The following is a 25,521-nucleotide window of genomic DNA, read 5'->3' on the forward strand; positions in this document are numbered from 1 at the left end:
TTTCTAAAGTATGCTCAGGCGGTAATAGCCAGCAGCGCCAGCTGTTTCTGGCTAGGCCAGCTTAAACATTGGGAAATCATGCATAGTAGCTACAGTAAATACGCAGGTAAGTTGAAAATGTTGGTCGCCTTTTGCATGCTCTTTAAATTGGGAAATACCTAGGTAGTTTCGAGGCTCTGTCTTCTCTTGAGAGTTTCAGGTAATTAATGCATGTCGGTCTTTTTGAAATGATTCTAAGAAAAGGAATTGCCGCGACAAGTGGTTTACACCTAGAGTAGAAGGGACAGACAGGGCCTTACGTAAACCACATTTCCCTAGCGTCTTCGGCAAACCATTTTTCGCCCCTCTATAGGTTCAGGGGCAGCTTTCTACTGTGGCAAAAAAAGTACTCTGGCTGGTTCATTTCCAAGTATTTACGCACCCTTTTCGCTGACAGATAATCCATGGACACGTAATTATTCACGAATACACAAATTGTTCCGAAATACAGGCGCTATCCAGTCATTTTTTCTGCTCATGAAACTGTCGTCAATGTTTTACACCCCGCCCGAAGCTGCTGCTGAATGTTCCTGCTCTCCTCAAAGATAAATTAGCGAACATTTTTTAAGTCGGCTGTGACTCCTATTATCTTACGCATACTTCAAGCTGGAAGAGGGGGAGCCATACGGGATTCCTGTTAGGCCATCTTTTAATTCGTTGTATCACAGGTAGAACGACACGGACATAAAATGCACGTGAGACAACACATAACGGCGTTTTCGCGTGCTAAATTTTTATTTCAGAAAGCAATATTTGGTGTGTTGAATAATTTAAATCCAATTCTGTGGTTTTACGTGCCAAAACCACGATCTGATTGTGAGGCACGCCGTAGTGAGGGAAGTGTGGTGCACCCTGAGCCCCGCACACGGGCGTCCTTGCATTTTGCCTACATCGAAATGTGTCCGTCCTGGCCGGCGTTCATCGCACAACCTCTTGGTTAGCAGTGCCACGCCAAAGCCACACTGAGCAACCGTGGTGGGGCATTGCATGTTAAACCGTACATGTCTCACAGCCATAGAGGTTGCAAGTTTGACCTCATTCGCTGAGGTAGTAAATTTGTATTTTATTTTCTTATATATTGTAGTTGAACCATAGAGCAGCTTAGGAACACTGAGTGCTTACGAAATAGAACTGACCCCCAGGAACGACTTCCTCGGAGTAACGGAAGTCGATCTTAAAACCCCCTAATTTCTTTACTGAGAGCCCCGGAAACGATTGCAGGAGGTGGGCATACGTTACTGCGGCCATGCATCGTTTTGCTTTTAAATGCTTGTTCGGTGTCTGCGGCTGCTTTCACTGCCCGAGTAAATGAATTTGGGGTGACAATTCAAGGAGGACGTCCATGCTGCGCATTTGAGTGCCAGAGCGTGCGGAGCAAAACGTCCGATGCGGTCTCAACTGTTTCGGAGCATACGATACAGCAGTGGCCCTGCATTTTCTGACGTCATATACGGCTTATGCCAAAATGGTGGTCACTGCCTATAGGAGTGGCTTAAAGGCAGCGATTTCAAATTGCAATTGCCAGTTAGAATGTGCGCTGGAAGCCCAGTTCTTTTTTTGTTGCTGGTGTTGTTACTTTTTGTGTGCGCAACCACATTGTCAACTCGGTCTACACTTAGCTACAATTACATAGTTTGAATAATGTTGGACGACCACGTCATGGCCCCATTTGGCTTGGGTTGTTGAGGCCCTTGCCAAGCAACCAAAATGCAATAAACTAATAATACAGTCAGCTATTAGCTAATTATGCACTAACAATGACAGAACTTTGCAATGAACTGGTGAGGCGTCTCGACTCCGGCAGGTCTGATGCTTTCAGGCAGCACACGATGCTTTATTGCTCAACTGCGTGCTCATAAAGTTCACGTTCTACGCGGCACCATTGCTCGAAGGGGTGTTTCACATCCGCCGCCATAGCCTATGCTGGTGCTGGCTAGGGCACACCATGCAGACGCTTAGAGGATAACATGTTCGTACTCACCAGTGCACAGGTATTTCAGTAGCTCAGAATTGACCTTTACGTAGAGCATATATAGATATTAGGGGAACCTACGGTAACGTAGACAGAGAATCGTTATGAGAAACTTTCCAGCATGAAGCCATAGATGACGATTACGTGGAGCTGCTGAGATATATATATATATATAGATAAACCAGTAAAAATCGTGTGGGAAGGCCCAAAATGTAATGAATGCTGGAAATTCACCAAGTACTGAAGCAAGGATGTCCTCTGTCTCCATTGCTGTTCATGCTTTATGTTAAGGGCATAGAAAGACGAGTGGAGAACAGTGAATTAGGGTTCGGTTTACCATACATGCGTAATGGACAAATGGTGCAACAGAAGTCCCTCGGACTGATGTATGCGGACAACATAGGGCTACTGGCGCACAATGCAACAAGAGCTTTCCAAGCACTTGCGAATATGTGTGGTAACGTAGCGACAACTCTAGGTCTTAACTTTAGCACAGATAAATTGGAAATTATGATCTTTAATGAAGAGATAAGTAATCACGTGGTGTCAATTTAACAACAAGTCATACCAATAGTCAATTGAGCAATATAAATACCTCTGCGTATGCATAAACGAATGAAAGACTTAAGCACCCGCCAAGAGAATCTGAAAATAAAGGGCAAGCTGAATGTAACAATAATAAAACATGGATCACTTTGGGGCCACAATAAATATGAGGTTGTGCGTGGAATCTGGAAAGAAATAATGGTGCTAGCGCTAACGTTCGCAAATGCCATTCCGTGCTTAAAATCGGATATCTTATCGGAGCTGGACGTTATTCAAAGATACGTAGACCGGTTGGCTTTGGGAGCCCACGGCAAAACCACAAATGAGGCAGTGCAGGTTGACATGCGTTGGGCCTCGTTCGAAGCCAGAAGAGCGCGGAGCGAAATTAGTTTTCACGAAAGGCCGCAGGACATGAATCAAAATAAATGGGCGGCTAAAGCGCAAAACCATCTGTACCTGAAGAGCGTGGACACAGAATGGCGGAAAAGGTCAAGAAAGTTGGTAACCATGTACAGGGTAATTGAAAGTGTAAATAGACAACCAAGAGTTAACAGAAAGGAAGTGAGAGAAACAGAGACAGTGAATTGGATGCAAATAATGAAACAAAATAAATCTTTCACCGAATACAGCCACATTTATGCACGACTGAGAAGCGCAGGAATTGCGAGTCTAGAGCCACCCTGGAGCATATCCTATGGGAATGTACGTCTATAATACAGGATAACAATGATGCGACTTCAAACAGCAACAGCCTACGCGCGCGCTGGCAGTCTGCGTTGCTCAGCTCGGACCTGCAACAACAACTCTGGGCCGTCCAGCCAGCCGAGGAAGCCGTGAAGGGCCGACAACTGTTGGCCTAAAGCTAGGCGGGGTCCAGGCCCACCCCACGAAATCGCAGGGCACTCAATAAAGTTATTTGAATTAATGAAAAGCCACCATAGAAATTAACACAAATTTGAAGGAAAACATTAGAAAGGAAAATCTGTACGCTAACACGAACCGCATTGCGTTACTATTTGAGACTAGAGCTGGTTGCCTAAGGACAAAAACATACCGGAGCGAATATTACCAATAAGACGAGGCATGTGTATGCTGCACAGACAATCCGGAGACCACTATGCACATCCAAATGGAATGCCAAGGAATTCGCCCAGTGAGATCCACAGGCAACGTACACCTCCCAGAAGCGCATGGATTTAAAGTGGATGGAAGCATCAACCGCTCAGCAGTCGAGATAAGCAAGAGACGTTTAAAAGTATTGGTGGAAAAACAGCATGGCAGAGCTTGACAGGACGGGATCCGTTACAAGCATAGGTAGTGGTACAGGGTAGATAGAGAAGTTTTCAGGAAGAGAAACAAACATTAGGGAGATGCGTACAAAAATGCTAGAACAAAAAGCATGAGTAACTCAAGCACGCTAGATTACTATTTGTTACCGCCCCGTTTCAAAAGGACTGCTAGTAAATCATAGTCATTATCATAATCTGGTTAAATTGAGTACATATACATAAATACCCAAGAATGTGGATGTGGGAACCATCGACGCCGTAGAACGTTTGGTAGAGCAACGCACGCGTAATGCGGAGGTTGATGGTAAGGCTCCCACCGGTGGCAGGTTGTTTTTTCATGTACTTTCGTTACCCTTTATCTGATCATTTTTCCACTTCCATTAAAAACTAGAAATAAATTGCCGCGTGCTTTCCTTGGCTTCATTATACTGTTACGAGACAACAGGCGCATATGCGACATCGCGCAAAGGAAGACGAATACGGGCATCTGAGCTTGGCACAAGCTGATTATCATTTTGGTCTCTGGCTGCGCTGCTCTTGTAAATACATCGTTGTTAGTTCCATTGTCTTTGTCTCTCCACACGTAACATTTTGGTGGAGGTCACGGAGCTCCGCAGTTGTCGCTACATCGAGCTGGCTACCATGCCTCCCGGAAATGAGACCCCATCAGGCTCAGCTGGGGCTCGTCAAATTGCTCCAGTTGTAACGTTTTCTAGTCGGATTCGTATGGTTGTGCTTAAATCGATATAAAATAATTCGGTTTTATGGCCCGAAGCAACACACGGAGGGGGCGTAAGGAGTAGCTCGCGAGCTATATAGACCACGTGGGTTTCTTGAACATGCATCTATAAGTAAATAAGGTTCTTTCTTCTTCATCTTTTCGCATTCTGCCCTCATTTCGATGTGGTCACAGCGGTGTGGAATCAAACCCACTACCTCATGCTTTACAACAGTTTGCTCGATGAGTCGAATCAGTGGTTGTAGATGACAGTTCAAGCAAAATGTACATGATTACTGAAAAAAAAAAAACTGCTGTAGCAAAAGTTTGCCACATGAAATCAAATAACCACCACTAAATACAACGACAACAAAGGTGCACTCTCAAAAAAGGTTGCAGCCTTTGGGGCTTATCTTCTCTCACAACTGCAATCGCCATCTGCCTTGCTAGCGTTTCCTTTGTTGAAAACTCTGCGCTCGCTACTTTTCTGTCGACAATGCTATGTCACGCTGATAACGCCCAGAGTGACATAGCACCGAGCGCTCAGCGTTAGAGAAAGGAAAGGTGCGCCAAATAGATGACGATTATCGTTGCGATGTAAGATAAGCCCCTAAAGGCGCAAATGTTTTTAAGAGTGTGACGACGCTAAAGGTAAAGGTGATTGCATCGTCCTGAGCTTTCCGCGGTGAAGAATCGACACAGCCAGTGAACAGTGAACCCCAGTTTTTATTGAGCGTCGGTATTTATAGCGGACTCTGTCCGTAAGGGGGGAGTGCGCTATCGTACATCTGACAGCGGCATGATGACGGCTTGCGCCCACTGCTGGTGCGCATGCGTGCGATGCGATACAGGGATGATGGTGAATTCACCATACTTGTTATGCATGATTCCTATAATGAAATGAATTAAATCAACTGAGACGCAATGATGACTCACTTCGCAGGATTACGTAGAATTTACGGTGGTGTCAGGACTGAACTGGATACGATTGTTATCAGTAGTCGTTATAAATCTACGGCTACCTACTTATACGCTAACCATCGACATCATCTCGAAACCCATACAGTGAGAAATTTCATCTTTAGAAAAATTTTAGCGGTAGGCTTGAAATCATGCGCCCTGAAAGGGAATACTATTAAACGGGAAGATGGAAGCGAAACGGGGCTGATGAATGATCAGGCGCATATGAAAGAATGCACTGCGTGCCGATAAATACACGATACAGCGATAACTTGTATCGCGAGCTGTTGCTGCATGGCAGTGAGTGTTTTGCTTGTCCATAGCTTTAGAGGATCTTTAGTAGTGGTTACTAAGCCATGGCTGATGAAATAGGCCGATGATAATGATGTTGAATAAGCCATGGAACTGCCGATATTCTCTGACCCTATTCTACCTCAACAGAACTGTCAGTACAAGAGCCTCATAATCTTGTGAATATTTAGCTGTCGTAGCGTGGCAGTCGCTGCGCGTACCAGAAATTCTGAGTAAAACATTGTGATGCTTGATGAGCGTTACTTATCAAAGGCTCCACGCCAAAACACTTCCCGTTTGAAGATAGCTTCTCCCGTTCGGTGACACATTGAGTGCTGCGGAGAGCTTGAGGTAGAGAGATCCTTTGCAAGGATTTCTGTTTCCAGCGCTAACTGTTGTGGGATCACTTCAATAGTCATTTTGTTGTCCGCCTCTTGCACCGGTGTCCGTTTGGCTGATGTCCTGCTCTACACTGAGGGGAAAGAAATCAAAAACGTAGTCAGCGATGAAGTCCGACCGGCAGAATAGGAAAGTGAAAGAAGGAATAGTCGAGTGGCTCCACTTCACCAGTTTGAGGGCCACCACGACAATTAATGCAGTTTTCTTCTCGACAGGACATGGCTCCGCACGCATATGTTAATGTGTACTCCAACCGATATTCGACGAAGCTGTCCAAGATTCACTACGCATAATATTGCGCTCCTGCCAATGCTACAACAAGAAGGAATGCACCTGGATGATTATGAATGGCGCACAACACAATCTGCTGCTGATCTATTAAGTAGAACCGAGTTAAAGTAATTCAAATGAGGCTACGTCCCCAGAATGTAGGGTAGCCGACGAGAAACTTCCCCTTCTGGTTAACTTTCCTGCCTTTCCAATCTCATTTCTCCCTCTCTTTCTCCGTATAGAAAAAGGAAGTAAGAAGAAGCGGTGTCTGTTCACCACCACAAACCAAGGCTTCCTTAGTCTCAAAAGCGGATTGGTCGCCCGCATCAGCATTTTTTATTCCAGCCGACGCCAGACGAAACAGTGAAAGGGTTAGAATTGCTACAACTGAGGCTGGTTAGTCGTATATACTTAGTTTTGTACCGCCCGCTATTTTGAACACAAAACAGAACAGGATATAGGCAGGTACGCGAACTAAGGGCTGTTTTATTTCACACACGTTAGCGTTACATTTATAGGAAATAGGCATGTAACTGAACTCCCTTGAACGCGAGCATAACGCAGGCGCATCTCCGTCAATTTCTTTTTCTGTGCCACGCGTTATATCAGTCTCACCCATGCTCATATTTATTGATGGATTGCTCAAGCATTCACTTTCACGTGTCCTTAACATATGGAAGCCCTCAACAATCATTCGCCCCATTCTGTGTTTTGCGTTCAAAACAGCGTGGTACGAAAATTACGCGAGTTATAGAGTTGCTACACACACTATAATGGCACCAGATATTACGCCTGTGCATCGCGCTACGGGTGAAACTTGAATTTTTTAATGTTTATGTATGTGGTTGGTCGACGTGATCGGCGGGGAAGAAGAAGGAGAAGCTAGACAGACAGCTCCGAGCGCGTGCCGCAACTGTCAGTTGCACTGCGTCACAGCGTAGACGTTCGCCCCGCAGCTTCAGAAAGACGCCAATCAACTAGCCAGAGGCATGTCGTCGGTCGACAGCTATTCCTGCGGCAGCCAGTCCACGCTTTCCGAAGAGACCGAGCAGATCTGGCCGCGCTACGTCGCCGGACGGCAGCGTGAGCGACGGCTCGACTGCTCCGAGTGCGAAGCGGCCGCCGCCAGCCGTAACGTAGGTCGCAGTGGGAGCAGCGTGCCCGAACGGCGATCGCGGAGGACGAGAGGCTCGTCGCGACCGGACTCTTCGTTGTCCGTCGTCAACCAGTACGGCGTCGCGGACACGCAGTCCCTGATCGCGGGCCGATCCTTCTCGTGCGAGGGCGACGCCCCGGTGCCCAGCGTCCATTGGGTGCGCGCCTTGTGCCTGGCGCTGATGGCACTCTCCTCGGCGCTCTTCATCGGCGCCGTCTCGCTGGCTCTGATGCACTCGCTGCCGGAGACGTGGCCCACGCCGCCGTCCAGGGATGCCAAGGTTCACGGCGCCGCCTCCGCAGGTACGCCGAGATATCTCGGTCTCTCTCTCTCTCGCATTAAACTTTGGTAGACGCGTCGAAGTCTAACCCCCCTGCGCACTGGCGAAGATATGTAGGAACAAGCGGCGTAAAACGACGAGGACACCCAACACAGAGTAAGAGGACGTAAGCCCTGCTACTCTCAGATCCTGTCTTCGTCGCCTTGCACCACTGATTCCCCTTAGGCATTAACGACGTACTAGCTCAAAACAATAGCCTTCTTGAGGAGAGGTTAAAGTCCGGATCATGAGACAAAACATTCCGAAACTGAACCAACGGTGGTTGAGAAGGGCGAAATTCAGAGATTGAAAATTAGTCATGCGACGTCACCTAGAATATCTCAGTAATAATGTGATTAGAATTTTTTGCCTACTTCAGGCGACCCAGTGACCCAAGTTGTCTGCGAGCTTGAGTCACTAGGCATGGGCTCGTGTTCATGATGACGTCGTGGCCGTTCCATTGTCGTCATTACGCTTGGCTTGGCTTATCTGGCTCTTGTTATGTTGTCGTCACACCTTCTACGCCAATCCAGTGGCCCAAGTTGTTTAATAGCTTGGGCACTAGGTTCATGAGCACTAGAGCTCGTGGTCGTGATGCCGGCATTGTCGATCCACCGTATTCATTCCAGCCTTTTCATCTGACTGCCGTCATTACGTCGTTATTCCTTCTAAGCTAACTCAGCAGCCTATGCTTAATAGTTTGAGCGACTATAAGGTAAAATGCTCGGGGTGGTGATGCCGTCGTGGTCGTAACATAGTCGTCATTCAGGATGTGTCACCCGACTCTCGTGATGCCATCATTCACACTCCGTCGTCGTTGGGCCTTCGTCGTCACTAAGTAGTCATCATACCTTTGTCGTTACTTTGTCGTCATGCCGTCCTCGTAGCGCTATCGTTTTGCCGTCGTCGTTACTTCAGAGACGTCATCGCATCGTCGTCATACTGCTGCAATCATACTGCTTTTGTCATGCTGCCTTTGTCTCTCATTAGCCAAAATTGTCTAATAATTTTGACCACTACGTATGTGCTTGTGGCCTGATGTCATCGTGCTCATTAAAACATCGTCTTTTAAGCTCTGTCATGCAACTCTCGGCCTGTCATCGTCGTCACGTTATTGTCGTCAGACAGTCACCATCAGTTATTTGCCATAACATCGTCGTGAGGCGTTAAGGCCGTCGCATTGTCATTACTCCAGCTTCACGTGACCTTCGCCATGTGGTCATCGTCACACCATGGTCATCATACATTTTTCGTGATACAGTCGTAGTCATGCCATCGTCGTTTCACACTCTAGGTCATCCTGTTGTCCTCACACTCGCCATGCCATCATCGTCATGCGGTTGTCGTCATGCCATCGTCGTGATGCTATCGTGGTGGTTCCATCGTCATCATTGCAACCTATTCATCCTAATCTCTTCATGTCGTCGTCATTATGCCATTGTCATCACACGCAGTCGTCGTTACACCATTGTCGTCAGGCCGTCGTCTTCATGCTGCTATTTTGCCATCGTCATTACTTCACAAAGGTCATCCCATTTCCTTCAAACCCCAGTGGTCACACCGCCTTCATCCCTCCAGCAACGTCACTCCTTCGTCATTCCATCATAATGAGGCTATCACCAATCAGTTGGGATTATGCCGCCGTTGTCACACAATCAACGCCATCGCGGCATCGTCGAACAGTCGCTTTCATGCATTTGTCGTCATACCATCGGCGTCGTGCCGTTGTCTTCGTGCCATCTCGTTCATGCCTTCGTTGTCAGTCCAGTTTCATCATCCGGTTGTCATCATCCTGCTATTCTCGTGCCGTCCTCGTGACGCTGTGTCGTTACATTATCGTCATCACTTCAGAACCGTTATTTCACTATTGTCATGCCATCGTCTTCACACTGCATGTCTTTCGTTTGACCTCATTCCTTCACCGGTCTCCTATTGTCGTGACTGTGTCGTCGTGCATTCATCAGTATGTGTTTGTGGGTAACCTGCCCATTCGAATGCCATAGCAAATTGGGTGGGTACCAAAGACCGTGTATATCGGATGTAGCCTAGCATCGGAAGTATCAGAAAGGCCACTACATATCTGAAATTAACGCTACTTGTGTGTCGCAGTATGTCGCTACATTACTTGAATGCTAACCGAATACCATGTGAGCCCAATCGTGAGATGAATTCTGCCGCAATTTCTCTGCATTGCTTACTTCTCTGTGAACGATTGAAAAATTCTCCCACCCTTCGTAGAAGGTACCATTACTATTCTCCTCCTATTCTATTTTTTTTCACGATTATCCAAACACAGCGGCTGTGGTTTCCGCCAGTATTTGAGGCAGTTACCGCTGTCCATGCTCTTTTTTATAGTCATATGTCAAACTATTTCTACGTTGTTGGTTTCCTTATTTTCTGGGCTGCTTTCATGGCCGCACTGAAACGCGAGTGGTTTGGTATGGTGTTGAAGCCTTTCAATGCAGTGTTCATTTTAGCGGAACAATAAAATGTTTGGGAAGTTTCAGATCGCAGGGACAGGCCTTCGTCCTGCAGTGGACATAAAACAGATTTATGATGATGATGATGTTGATGATTTCCAATTGAGATAAATTGTTGCGCAAGATTGGTGATATAAAGGCGTACGTTGTCGGGATCGCGGCGACTGCGAAGAAGCACCAATCACGATGTTTAAGAGCAAGTGCGCAGTTTTGTACGGAAGTTCCTGGAGTGTGTGTCTGCTTCGTTGGCTCCAACCATCATTGTATGGAGAGGTGGCATGTTCGCGCAAAAAGAAAGGGGCTGTAAATGCTGAAGGTTCTTCTGATATTCACCTAGTGAAAATCAACGGCAAATATCTCAGCAACCTTAGGCTTGCAGATGACATTGTGTTGTTCACGAACAGTGGGAAATAACGAAACAAATGATTGAGGGCCTTAACGAAGAATTGTAAGAGTCTGGTTGAAGGCAATGTGCAGAAAACAAAGATAATGTGCAATAGCCTGGCAAGAGAACAAGAATTCATGATCGCCAGTCACTCTCTAGAATCTGTGCAGAAGTACGCTTATCTAGGTCAGTTAGTCACAGGGAACCCTGTTCACGAGAAGGAAACTTATGGAACAATAAAAATGGGTTGGAGTGCCCATGGGAAGCCGTCATGATGGGACACTCATCATTGTCGTTGTAGAGAAAAGTGTGCAGTCATTGCATTCTACCGGTGCTCACATATAGGGCAGAAACATGGAGACAAACAAAGAAGCTCCAGAACAAGTTAAGGACCGCGCAAACAGCGACCAAACAAGAAATGTTAGGCGTAACGTCAAGAAACAGCAGTAGAAGGGTGTGGATCAGAAAGAAAAAGGGAATATCCGATATTCTAGTTGACCTTCAGAGTAAAAAATGAAAGATAGCAGTGGACAATTGTAGTTACAGAATGGATGCGAATGGAAGGGAAGCGTGCAGGCGAAAGTTGGAATCAGCTAGCGCAATACCGAGGCAATTGGAGATCGCTGGGAGAGGCTATCGTTCGGCAGTGGACATCAAAATAGACTGATGATGATGATATGCTGTAGGGTACCACAGGTTTTAGCCATATTTAAGTATGATAACGTGCGCACTTACTGCCCCCTTGTATGCCGTTGATGGTAACATTTAGGTGTGCTGATGACTGCCTTGTTTTTCGTCGAGGCTAACAAATGTGCTCATTCCCGTATGGATTTTCTTAGGTGTTCACAAAGATTCTCAGCTAAAGTTCACGTTTAAAGTCCCTTGGAACAGGTGGTTTTGAGTGAATGTTTTGAGGGTCGTCACAAGTGCTGCATATAATAATAATAATAATAATAATAATAATAATAATAATAATAATAATAATAATACCGTTATTGCCAATAATCAAATCAGTACATGCAGGCCCGCCAAAGCCTTTGAAGGCTTGAGCGCCAGCGCCTAGTAGGCAGCACAACCATACATGGTACTTTGATAGACCAGTTATAAGCAGCGAGCTCAAGTATATATAACGCCAAAAAAGGTTAGAATTTATACAGTGTCTATGAAAAGAGTTTTCAATGAGCATAATGAAACACAGAAGTACAGCAATCCGTGTGAACAAAAATTACCATGAGATAATGCATAACCATATACCAGACTGACCGTCATGGTGCAAAGGAATTGCACAATCACATGCACGAACACAAGCAATAACGCTATGCATCACGGTCTGTTAAGCCAATTTCTGACTTCCGAAAGTCATTGCTGTCTCTTGTCTGAATGTCACTTTGAAGAAGACATGTTTGTAACGGATGGATCAAACTTTCATCAGGCAACTCGGGCGACTCAAGGAACCACAATATCCTGAGGGCTACTTGGCTTTCTTGACCGAAGGATTCCTGAAAAGAGTAAAGGCGGGACTAAGAGCTTTGTACCTGCAAGTGGTGCCAAGAATTTGCTAGATGTTAGCATTGCATCATATCTGATTGGTTCGTCGCATCGCCTTCAAAAATTCGGAGCAAAGTATCATTCTAACGTTTCTTAGTTTTCTTTCTGGAGGGGGGGGGGGGGGCGATATGTGGGACTTGGGTCATTCACTGTGTGGATAAGAGAGGGTCGAGTGCGGCGCGCACTATCGCTATGGAAACCATGTGAGACGCGCAATGCTAGATTGGCCAGACCGGGCCCTACCTATGAGATAAATGAATTACAAATATTATCCGAAGGGCCAGCTGTTGACTAACTTGTTGATTGAACAGTAAGGAATGCGTGGTACGTTGTATAGACGGGCGTTTCTTATGCACAGGTAGAGTCAATAGATAGTTGGCGCGCATCATTAGTTTTTGGTTTGTTGCCTTGCCTCTTTTTATAATTTCACGTGACTGTTCGAATAGCATTTATTATTACGATTTTATTGAAATCCTTCCGTTAATAAAGTCACTATGCTTATTCATTTGTTTTTGTTTCGTTATTCTTCACGATGTTTTATTCGAGAAGTATATCACACTTTATTTCTTACTTTACAACACTAAGGAACATTGTGTACTGGTCAGCTCTGTTTTTTCTTTAAATTTAGTTCGCATTAGCGAAATTTGTAAAGCTCCAATTGATATTGCAGCTTACTTCCAGTACATGGTCCTGGGGGTTAGTGCATTCAGGTTCGTTCTGTTTGTAGCCAATCCAAGCCAGGACAAGGCGGGGCAACATCCGGTGGTCCAGGATGCGGCGAGGCTGGAACATGCGCCGAAGGAGCACGCCGGGACACCTTCAGTGGCCGCTGCAACAACCCGCACATCCACGCCAACGTCCGCTGGTACAGCTCTTCCAGAAGGCACCGACGTGCAGGTCACGGCCATTCAGCCCAGCGCTCGGCATGAGGCAAGCCTAGATCAACACTCTGCTACATGACGTGGTTAGCTGTTAAATCAACTGGAGCTTCGCTGAAGCTTGTTAACGGAGTATCGTATGTGATGTGGAATTTCCCAATTACGCCCTCACCAGCCCTGATCAGGCCGCATTTTGACGGAGGTGAAACTCAAAAACACCCGTCTATTTAGATTTAGGTGCACGTCATATAATCCCAGGTGGTCAAAAGTTATCTGGAACCCCGCACTACGGCGTGCCTCATAATCAGATCGTTGTTTTGCGCGTAAAACCCCATAATGTAATCGAGAAACATTTAAGTTCAGTTGTCACGTGGCCCTTCACTATGTCGCACTTGACTCGTATCACGGCTGCCCGCACATCAGCACAAGTTGTCGTCTGCACAGTTTCCTACAAAAGTTGGCAAAAGAACTCTGGCGCTAGTGTCTACGAGTCGCAAGCAGGGCGGTTCAGCCAGCCTGCGGATCAGGGGCAGCACACATGGACTTGCCTAGAACTTCGTCCTTCTGGCTTCAAACGGCTGCCTGTCTTCGCATATCGCTCATTTTTGGAAAAATATTGCACTATAAATGCAAAACATTTGCCACGACTACACACGTTGGCAGAGTCTAATTGCACTGCTATGGTTAAGGAACTGCAAGTGCTTGGAAATTCAGAAATGAAAAAAAAATAACGCCACGCGAAGTTATGAAGCTACAAGACTTAAGATGAAACAAATATAGCAGAACGATCGCAGCTCCAGAGTTCTTTCTAGTAATTTATTGTAGGAAAATATATAGCTATGTAAACGCGTGCGAGGCGCACAATGGTGATTCAAAGATTGTCAGTGCAATCTAATCGAAATCACCAGTAAGCACTGCATCAGAGTATGCCGTTTTGTTATTTAAACCATAGTTGTGGATCTCGAGTCCCAGCAGGATACACTGGCAAGCCTCAGAGTGACCTAAATACTTTACTGTAACAACTTTTCTATACGAAGCCGTGTTGGTATATTTTCTCGGGATGTGTATGCGTCGTGCCGTCATGATGCAGAAAGTGGTCAGGTGGGAGTAGATCTGACGCCTTGGACCACGCTCCGGCTCGCTTGGTCGTCTCCTGAGCAGTTACTTCTTGCGCGAACCGGTGTGACACATCAACATATGATCCAGCGAACTGATGTGCGCGCTGTGACAGCCTATTCTTCTCTCGCGTGACAAATTTCTGCGTCATGACCACGTGACACGGGTACAATCACCGAAATTCTAGGGTTTTGCGTGCTAAACCCAGGATGTGATGATAGGACACGCGTTATGGTGTGGGACTGCGGATGAATTTTGACCATTGGGGTTCTTTAACTTGCACTTAAACTCACGCACACCAGTGTTTTTTGCATTTAGTCTCGAAATGCGATCGTTGTGGACAGCATCGAACCCGCGACCTCGAGGTCAGCAGTGCTACAGACAGCTACTGCGCTGGTCAACGCATGCACATTCCGAGAAACTAAACCGGGAATGGTTTCTAGAAAACCTATTATAGCAAAGCATTTGAGCATTGTGAGGCCAGCCAATAATTCTCGTCAAAACGGGCCGAACTAGTTCTAGGTGTCACAAATACCAGCTTTCCACTGCTCAAAGTACTGCATTGGTTAAGGCGAATCACTGTAAGGGCGAACGGCAAGTCTGCGATCAGGCAGATGCTAAAGTGAAATTCACATGGCGTGAACCCTCACGGACGGGAAAATGTATGTTCTCCAAAGAGCGAAGTGAAACACCGATCAGAGCAGAAGTGAAATTTTATTACGTTTCTGCTTCCATATTGCCTTGTTCACAAAACCAATTTTGCGTGTTTATGTGCGTTTCAGTAAGCGACTTGAGCAGCGAGCATACGTCGTCGAAAGTGTCCGGTCATTTCTGGTGAATGTGTGCCTCATAGTCTGTAGTTTCACTGCTTTTATTGCGAACAAGGCTCCCGTTTGGAGCCGTCACTTCGCTAATCTCGCTGCATTTTTTGTCGGTGCTTCTATTCGCGTTTTTGATTCAGCGTGGGAGTATAGTCAGCGACACGACTTGACTCAAAGAGCGTGTTTGAGTGTGGAACATGCCACAGCCTTCATCAATCTTGGGACTTTGTTTCTAAAGGTAATTGGCTTTCTTGAAAACTGCTCGTGGCGACATGTATTTCAGAAGAAAGGAACATCTGTGTGGCACTTCCTGCTACGCACTACTTATCTACATTCAATCAGTGACATTGCCATGAGATGCATGTTGTTAGTTTAGGTTTCTGGCTGTTCTCTGCTTCAAAATCATCGTTCAAATACTGTCACGCTCAACCTAATTGGTAGCCAATACTACAGCTAACACGGTAAGCGTCGTTTAATGAACCACGTGAAATTCGCAGTACGCCAGCTGCAACTGTTGATTAAGCTGTCAGGTTTTCTCATCGGCAGTAATTCCCTCCAAGAATTTCTCGAGGCGCAGTGCTCATTGTGCCGTATTGGTTTTCGCGAACTCTGCAGAAGCCCGACCGATGCCAGCGCGTCTTCTATAAGTTCTGCTTGAAACCCCGGCGCGAGTTCTTCTTCAACCCGGCGGTCAACGCCTGCGTCGCACTGAGCGGTCGAGCCGGGGCCGAGGTCTGCAACCGGAGCCCGAACCGATTCTTAACGGCTGTGGGCTGCTCGCGGCAGTGCGTCCGTACTAGGAAACCTGCCGGAAAGTGCTTGCAGACGGCTCTGCTGTCAACGTGTGGCAGGTCAGCAAACTAGTCGTGTAACTTTGTATGACGTATGTTCAAAACACAGTGCTGTCGAATACACGTATTTGCACTTCTAGCTGCTGTTAACATTCCAAGCGAGGGGGGGCGGGGGTTCAGTGTCGTTGCGCTGCGGAGCACGACGTGGCGGGCTCGATCACCGTTGCGGCCACGTTGGTATTCTAATGAGGTGCACGTGGAATGGTGGCGGTATATACCTCCTTAGTTAAAAAAAAGTGACCTTGGGGTATGCCCTTCAGCGGTATTTCTAACAACGTAAAATGCAGAACACACTCAATTATGTACGAAAGGAGCGAATTATGGTAGGCACCATATGCCCATGCTCGGACGCCGTCTGGATCACTACGCGAAATGTGCGGTCGACGAAGTTGTTTTGTGAGGGTCGTCAATTCCAGGGAGTAACTGAGCTCTGTTGACAGATTCTGCCGAGCCATGACACATTGGACAGGGTAGCCTCTTTGTTAGTTCTTCGGCGTCTCGATCAGGTCGTTGACGTCATCTTTCCAGCGCGACACTAAGTCGAATGCGCTGTCTACGAAGAGTCGCCTTTTATTTTCTCGTCAGTCGGGGCGGCATTGCAACGGTACATGGGAGCATTAAAGCGCGTACTCCCGGCTCTCTTGATCTCGCGCCATCTCTAGTGAAACTAGGTGATCCTCTTCATTACCGTGTTTACCATGGCGCGTCATCGCTTTACTGCCGCTTGAATTCCACGTGCGTCAGCCCGTTCGTTACCAGTTATCCCAATCTGATTACGAGGCATGCCATAGTGGCGAACTCCTGATTGATTTTGACCACCCGGCATTCCTTACCGTGTGCCTAAATATAAGTGGACGAGTGTTTTCGCATTTCGTCCCCATTGAAATGGAGGTGCCGCGGCCGGGATCGAACCAGCGGCCTCGAGCTTAGTATAGCAACACCATAGCCACTACGGAACATTATCATTGGCTGGCATATAGTACGCATGCCAACAGTCTTTAGCGCTTAAAATACTATGGTTTTGTGAATAGCAGCCCTATATCTCCAGTAACTACGATTCTTCTGGCATAAATACTACTTATAGCAGTCTCGAAACCTCAATATGCGAACTATAAGGCCGACGAAGGGCCTTTCTCGACTTCGGCCAATTGGCTTGAAGGTACCGGCTAGGGCTTTCCGTCCTTCGGTCCGATGGCGTATATAGCTCCTTCCACAGCGCAATTGTGCACTGAGGGCACGCGAATTTAAAAAAAAAAAAAAACGTCGTATATTTTTCCGTAGAGGGCCACAAAACAAGCACGAAACTGCATCGCGTCGCTGTACAGCAGTGGCGCGCGTATATACGCACGTGCGTCTGGCTTCTTCGTATTTTAAGCGGCCCTTCTTAAAGCGACGATAGCTTACTGAAGCCTCCCGGATTTCCTGACGATGGCTACTGTTGCTTCTGTCTTGGCCAAAGTACAGCCGCGCGCGTCGTGTACGCACGGGGGCAGGTCCGTTCTCCGCCTGCTTTCGTATATGCCAAGAGCGCAGGGATGGAATGGGTTAATAACCATCAATCTTACTACTTCACGTCGTATTTCTATCTGCGAACGCCTTTGCTTACCATTCTTCTTCACACTACAAACGTCGAACATCGCGTAACTGTGTCGCCTTCTCGCGTCGTGCATTCGCATGAAATGCTGTTTGAATCTCGGCATAACTTGTGTACCTTGTAAGCACAGACGGTGTAGCCCATAAACAAACATTGCATGGCAATAGAGTTGTGACCTGTGCGGTGCATAAATATTGCTTGGATGTCCGACAATAAAGACGTATTATAATTATTTTGTTGCATTTATGTTGCTTCTTTATGAAAGCTTCGTTTTACATAGACTCTAACATTTCGTTGGATATTCGTGTCGACTCGGGCATGTCATCCGACAGCTAGCTGTCTTCCATTAAGGTAAATAGCCACTACTCCTCTCGAAACCAGAATAAGCCCTTCAGAATTAACTATTATGTTCGCATCCGATGAAATACTAGCGAGACAGCCGAAATATGGCAGGAAATTCAACGCTATGCCATTGTTATGGTGATACTCCACCCAACTGAGCTACAGGATCGAGATGTTAAACCCTCATCAGCCGCACCAGACCAGATCGCCGTGCAGGAATGTCGATTCTCGTCTTCCCGTGCACAGGGGCGACGTCGTGAACGGCAGCAACCTGTGGTTCTTCCACAGTCGCGGCTGCCACCTGTGGAGCTTCCCGTCGGGCAAGTGCCCGTCTTGGGACGGCCAGCTGTTCTCCAGCGTGGGCCGGTGCCTGGACGCGTGCGTGCGCCGACGCGCGGGATCGTACTCCGCGCGCGCCTGCCGGACGCCTGCGCCGGCCACGTGCAACTCCCGGCAGCTCAAGTTTCCTTTCTTCGCCGCCGACTTTGGGGAAAGCGTGGCGCTGCGTTGCCTGCCCACGTCTACGGCGGGCCAAGCCTGGCGCCGGTGTCTGGCTGGCGCCAACCGATTCAGGACGAGGGCGGCCTGCGAGGCAGCCTGCGTTTACGGAGGCAGCTAGCGTACTGGCGCGGTCCTCTTAAGTACAAGCTGGCTTTCCCGTCTGGCCCCCGTGGGTTCACGTCGCGGGAGTCAAGAAGTTGCGCCCTGCAACCACATAGCGGGAGTGCCTGCCGTTTTGTAAAAATAAAAATAAATTGCTCAGATATTCGAAAAATCATGTCATTATGTGTCGCCTACTTGTGTACGAGGAGGAAGGACGTTAATTGCTTTTGCTCACTCTTCATGGTTATGAGCTTTCGACGTTTTTGTAAACGCCCTTTGCAGTAAATGGTGGATTTTCAACTCCGTAAAGCAGCTGTACCACACAGTACTGCACAGCTGGGAAACGTCACTCAGTGAACCATTAAAGTCCTTATGAAGAGTAAGAAAAAATTAGATTTAAAAATTCAAGAGGGCGGTCGCATAGTTGGCGTAGTCGGCATCTTGTTTGCAAGCAATGAAACTACTGCAATGAAGAAACGCGCGTCGGAGCTGTCGCTGTCCGCGACATCAGTCTTCTGACTGCACCACACACAAGTTATTGAAGAAAGAAACGCTGTGATATTGATGATGATGATGAAATAAATTTTATTATAAAGGTAGAGATGGCGATGTAGTGTGTGTCGCCTCTTGGTGGGTGCCTTCCTTAGTCCGGGCATCGGTATGGGAGGCCTTAGTTCTCGTCTCTCCACCATTCTCAACATTCTTCTCTGGTAGAGATGGCGATGTAGTGCGTGTCGCCTCTTGGTGGGTGGCTTCCTTAGTCCGGGCATCGGTCCGGGAGGCCTTAGCTCTCGTCTCTCCACCATTCTCAACATTCTTCTGTGGTAGAGATCGCTTCGTTGTCATGTCCACCAACGAAGTGTCCTGCCTGTTCATTGTGCCATATTCACGTCGTTGTCATGACGTTATGTTACCGTCGGTACCACTGCTGCCGTACATCCAATTAGTCACCAAACTATACGCACACATTTTTCACACAAATACAAGGCTCAACACAACACTTTCCGAACGCAGTAATTGTTCAATAAGATAGTTATAGTTTTTCTCTCCCATACCCCACGGCCTTTCGCTCAATGCCTTTCTCCCTCGCGCGCGCCATGGTGAGCCGCGATCGTCGGCTCCCCTCGCGTGTTTTCAGTCGCACACACAGCATACGGCGCGCGGTGACAGTGTTATCGCCCTTGGTCTTTGTATGGAACGTCATGGCGACGCCAACGGCGGTATCAGAACTGCGCCTGAAATAACCATATAATCGCTATCGCAATGAGTGTGGTAAAGGTCGATGCCGGGTTCGTCACATATGTCGTAAAGGTGACTTTAGGCTACCTCATGGCAGAAGGGACGAAACGAACCTTTCTTACAAGTGAAAATATAGAGGTCCTCTGTTGGACCCATAAGTTTCTCACTGTATTACCTTGAGGCAAATCTGGCGCAGCTGCGCTGCGGTATGCATGGGAACGCCGGTATGTTGTGACTTCGGATTGGCATCGTTCTCGGAGAGCCAGACAAGCACGGTTCCGTCTGTCACAATAATTATTTTCTACTAAAACAGCACGTAAAAAGCTGTTAGGTTTATTATTAAAAAAAAACATGTTTTGTTTAACTATGAGAACTTGGTATTGCATGTACAATTATATGACACGTAAAAAGTATCAGCGCGCCGCTAAAGTTGGAGGACAGCCGACAAGACTCGCGCTCGCTTTGAAACAGTTTGTCGTCTGTTCTTGCTTTTCTTTGCCTCGTCATGCATTGCAGGTGAGTAAAGATGTAATATGTGCGACTGGAAACATTTTATGAAGGTTTTACTTTGAGAACGCGTTATTCGTGTAGCCATATTTACGTTCTAGATGAAGCCTCTTACCACACCAGCCAACACGAGCCTCGCAGACACATATACCTTCATTCCCAACGTTACTAGACTAGGTTCAGTTTTCAAGCTCCCGTGACTGCGTGGACCCACCACCGATCCTCGCATCTCGTGGCGCTGCTGTCGCACTTTGCTCGGTCAGCACGGCGCCGACGGGGCGACGAAGCACTGTCCGTTGTTTATCTGTTTTTGCGCGTTGCATACCTGCGTGTTTTGCTGCAGTCTCGGTGCATTTTGCGACACTCTTGCGCGTTTTAATTGCCGTGTGCGTTTTGAAGTGTTTACGGGTCGTATCATCCAATTTTATTTGGTGACGCGAATGCATATTTATGCTCCGTTCCTCTTCGTCGATGCAGCCAGGTACCCGCGGCCAGTCAGTGACTCTGATGGCGACGAGGGACGTCGACCACCACCGCCGCTACAAGGGAATGGGGGAGACGAACCGCAGTTACCAGCACCACCATCACTACTACTATTACGACAAAAACGGCAGCAGCAACAGCGGCAACATCGACACGGCCTACCGACGGCGGCGGTGCCCGCCTTCTCCATGGCAGTCGTAGATACAAAGGGAACGATCCGAGTCACGGCATCAGCGAGGGTTCCGACGGCCGAAGCAGTGGAAGAGATGGCGATAGCCCTCGCGGTACTCCACGGAGGTGCGGAGGCTAACCTCTTCATCAGCGACTCCAAATCAGCGATTCGGAACTACACCAAAGGTTGGGTGTCCGCGGATGTGGCGTGCACGCTCAACGCCCGGGCCGGGGACTTCGGATCCGGCACGATTACAAACAAGTCCCTCAAGTGGTTCCCCGCGCACGTCGGGGAGCTTGGAAATAACAACAACAGCCGCGACAATAATGACAACAACAATGCTAACGGCCGAAGACGCACCGACACTCCACCCAACCACAACGAGCGCGCCCACCTCGTCGCGAGGCAGCTTACCCACCGCGACGCGTTCCCCCAGAGGGTAGCCGCTGCCGTTGTTGTGCGGGACCCCAGCGGAGGAGTGACGGCGGCGGCGGCGACCACCCCGTCTGGCGCGGCCGCTGTAGTTGCCAACACAACACAAATCGCGGCGGATGGAGCTGGGGATCACGCGGACGCCGACTGCGATGTCAAGGAATTTCCGGCAACGTACAGAGAGGTGCTTGGCCACTATAAGAAAGAACGAAGAAAATATCCACAACCCCACGGGCGCCTAGACAGGTCCCAGGCGGTCGACCTGAGACGGCTGCAGACGGGAACTTTCAGCAACCCCTACCACCTGCACCGCCTGTGGCCCGCGCTGCACCCGTCGCCCGGCTGCCCGTGGTGCGAGCACGAACGGGTCGATATGGCCCATGTGCTTTGGGAATGCCAACGCCATGAGGAAGAAGGACAAGGAGGAAGGAAGAAGACATCAGAACCCTCTGAAGCGGGCGCCTCAGTGAGAGATGGCAAGCCGCCCTCCTGAGCGAGGCAGCCGAAGACCAGGAGTGGGCCGTCCAGCGGGCCAGGGCCGTTGCCGAGGATCTCGAAATATTTTCCTTAGGCGATGGACCCCTGGCAGCCTAGCCCCGGGCGCCAACATTAAATAACCGTTGGACAAATAAAGTTCATCCTCCGTTCCTGCAGCGATAACCTACTTTGAATGTGCAAGTCTGCTCGCAAGGGAGCAAAGCTCACGTAGGTTTCAACATTGCACTTGTGAATGCGGGGCTCTGATTAAAGAAATAGTGTTAGCTTCATTTTTTTTTTCATCCCGAAATGAAGTGTTGAGAGTGCGTATATACCGTGTGTCACAGATAACTTCAGCCAGAGTTTTGAAATATGCGAATGCCGCGTAGCTGGTCACAACCAAGGGAATGTTGTTTGACGTTGCTTGGAGATATTCAAATTATTGTAAATCCGCCTAGTCAGGTAATGCGTAGTTAATTCGTGATTAATATATATATATATATATATATATATATATATATATATATATATATATAATTATTCAATTTATTGTTAGTGAATGACCTAATTTAATCATTAATTGATTAATTCACTAAGTTAGGTAATTAATGCCACCACCAAAGGTCGAGGCTTCAACTCTCACCAACGACCGCGGGTTCGAGCGCCTTAACTATATCTTACAAACTGGGCCTTAATTAACATCGCCCTAATTGACACCAACGGTCGCGGGTTCGAAAGGTTCCCCCAATGGTCGTGGGTACGAGTGCCTTAACTGTGCCTTAATTAACTTCGCCTAATTCACTGTGCCTTAACTGGCGTCGTGAACTGCCTCGATTGGTTCGCTTGGGCTTCCGTGACATTTTTGGACCATCGTGTGGTCGCTCTAACATCGCCTCATGAGTCATACCATGCGTTCACATTAATAAATAGTTAGTACTAAGCAGCAACAGCTGATTACAACTACTAATCAGCTACTTACAGCTACTCATCAGCAACAGCTGATTAATATGGCGCAGTGGACGGCCGGGGCTGCTGCGGCCCTCGACTAAGGACTCTACAGCGCATTCTGGGGCAGCGCAGCATCTTCACAGCTACGTAAAATTTATTAATCAATCTCCTAAACACGAGACTATACAAACATTTAAAGCCGCATCGGTGAAAACACTTGATGAGTACGTAAGTTGCGAGGTCGGCGGACCCGAACCCCTTCGCAAACGCAGAGCTGCGCCCGCGTAGAGCTACCTGCGGTGCTCCCGCCCTCTGGCGGCAAACCAAGAAACGGGGGCACCCGCGATGTACGGCGCCTACGGAGAGTTTGACAGCCGAACCTAGTCTAGTAACGTTGGTCCTTCCTATGACGGCACGGCGCCCCTTAAGAAACTTCCATAGACGGTTGCGTCAGATTTCCCTCTAGCTGTTATGGTGAGAAACTCTATGGTTGGACCAGCCTTGCTCGCCTCCGTGTTGCATTGACTCGCAACTTCGCATTTCATTTGACCTCTGTAATTATAGTGATATTATTCGAAAAATTATTGTGAACGAACGCTGCTTGCATGCCGTTAACTTTCCATATTTGGCAAATACATCCGATGTGGTTCAATGATGCGCAGTGTTTCGCAATGTCAATTGCACATTGTACCTTTATAGTGTCACATTCTGTTGACGATTAGAAAAGGGAAAGAGTGACGGAAATAGCTAAAGAGGAACGTAACTCTTTGTTAAGTGAAATTGTGCCCTTATTGAATAACAACACACATGCTAGCAGCGAGAACAGTCGTAGGCCGTCAAATCTGCTGTGAGGAGTCAAGCCTGCTCGCTCTCTCTTGGTAACTCTTAGTTACTACGTTATACTTGATTCCCTGCCGAGAAGCAGGTTCCCATATGATTGCGTACAACTTTAGCTCTTCCAGAAAGATGCGTGGTCAGTGGAAGAGAAATATTGCGCCTTCTGCTTCTTCGTTTCTTCGCGACAGTGGACTTTCAAACGTGTGGTGACAAACCACGTATCTTGTAACCGCCGTTGTAGAGGCCTCAGCTGATGGGCTAAACCGGCCCGTACATTTTTTTGCGCAATCAGAATCACGTCAGAGGCCCATTGAGGTATCAAAAGTCAAAAGAGGTGTTGTTAGAATAGATCTTACCCTACTCCTCGCTTAATGCACTTAATCGATCAAGAAAACTCGCAGGAATGCCGCAATTGCGGATACGAATGTTGTAATTTCGAACACATGCTCTGTCTGTGCCCCACCTCAGAGGCCTCTTCACCTCAATCTAAGGACTCCTGGGAATCCGCCGTCAAGTGTCCAGAACGTCTACAACAACTCCAGGCCGTCCAGAAGGCCCATGATGTTGCGGTGGGTCTCGGCCTGCTAATACCGTCATGGGTGAAGCCATCGGCTCATCTCGGGTCCCCCCGGAAGTGAGCTCTTCAGAACCTCAATAAAGTTCTTGTCACGTCATTTCAGACAGCAGCAACCAGTTATTTCAATGTTTCGCATACATCAGTCACCGTAGCTTCGAATATGGTAGAGGGGCTACGATTACACGAATGACAGAAAAGGAGACAGAAAGAATAGGGGGTAAATATAGAATGCCTAGGCAAACTCCGAGATTTGCAGATTTAAAGCAGTTGGCGTTACGTTCTAAAGAAAAACTGCGTGTAATGACAATAAGAAAACAGCCTCTTTAGGAAGCAGCATTCCTGAAAAATCTAACTAATCGTCGTATAGACAATACGTAGGTATACCAAGGCACGCGTAAGATCCATTATCAATGTAGACCTACACAATACACTTAATCCGCCGTGGTTGCTTAGCGGCTATGACGCAAGGCTGCTAACCACTAGGTCGCGGGATTGAATGGCGGCCGCATTTCGATGGGCCAAAGTGAGAAAAGACCCGTGTACTTAGATTTAGGTCACGTTACAGAACTCCAGGTGATCCTAACTTCCGGACTTCCCCACTACTGCCTGCCTCATAATAAAATCGTGGTTTTGGCACTGTAAACCCCCATAATTTTTAACAATACATATAAAATGAACATAAGGAAGTCAAGCGTCATCATCACTGAGAAAAAACGTAAATAAACGTTTGCGGAAAACGACACACAATGATAGGCGGAATCTTTGCCGTTAGGTTTAAAAAAATAATCATGTTGTACAATTGGAATGAGCCACATAGCAGTTTGGGAACTCTACACACCTGGTTGACGTTGACACGTAGTAGTAGTAGTAGTAGTAGTAGTAGTAGTAGTAGTAGTAGTAGTAGTAGTAGTAGTACTAGTAGTAGTACTAGTAGTAGTAGTAGTAGTAGGGTTTTATTTGTTCTTTAAATGTAATTACATTGTAGAGTATTACATAGAAAGAGGTCTCAGAGCTCAACTCTCACTGGGGACTTCTCGTTATCAAATACACAAAACATAGGAATATTAGAGCATACACGCAGTCATATGTAAGAGGAATGCGGTGCACATATCGGTCCGAGCGGCACGAGCCCTCGAGAAGCGTGGCCCGAGCTGTGATTGAAGGACAAGCGGCGCCGAGCTGGCATTATCGATGTTGCTCTGGGCTAAGAAGGTCGTAGCGTCAGCATCGCACTGGCGACGGGAGCCATGGAAGTTCGGTCAAGTCCGTGAC

General features: G+C 47.5%; 1 protein-coding gene across 2 annotated transcripts; it reads left to right on the top strand.

Annotated features, from left to right (window-relative positions):
- The first annotated feature begins 65 nt into the window (after positions 1–65).
- On the top strand, positions 66–24,332 carry LOC126531866 (uncharacterized). 2 transcript variants are annotated; one of them, XM_055070639.2, is made up of 4 exons: positions 66–7,942; positions 13,100–13,302; positions 15,803–16,038; positions 24,141–24,332. In XM_055070639.2, exons 1-4 carry the CDS (start codon positions 7,474–7,476, stop codon positions 24,160–24,162), a joined length of 930 nt encoding a protein of 309 aa, XP_054926614.1. In that variant the 5' UTR covers positions 66–7,473; the 3' UTR covers positions 24,163–24,332. The 2 variants fall into 2 exon arrangements, with proteins under 2 accessions (XP_054926614.1, XP_050035562.2); XM_050179605.3 differs by lacking the exon at positions 24,141–24,332 and adding an exon at positions 18,221–18,927.
- Positions 24,333–25,521: the final 1,189 nt, after the last annotated feature.

This window comes from Dermacentor andersoni, chromosome 4 (genome assembly GCF_023375885.2).
Source record: "Dermacentor andersoni chromosome 4, qqDerAnde1_hic_scaffold, whole genome shotgun sequence".
NCBI lineage: Eukaryota > Metazoa > Arthropoda > Arachnida > Ixodida > Ixodidae > Dermacentor > Dermacentor andersoni.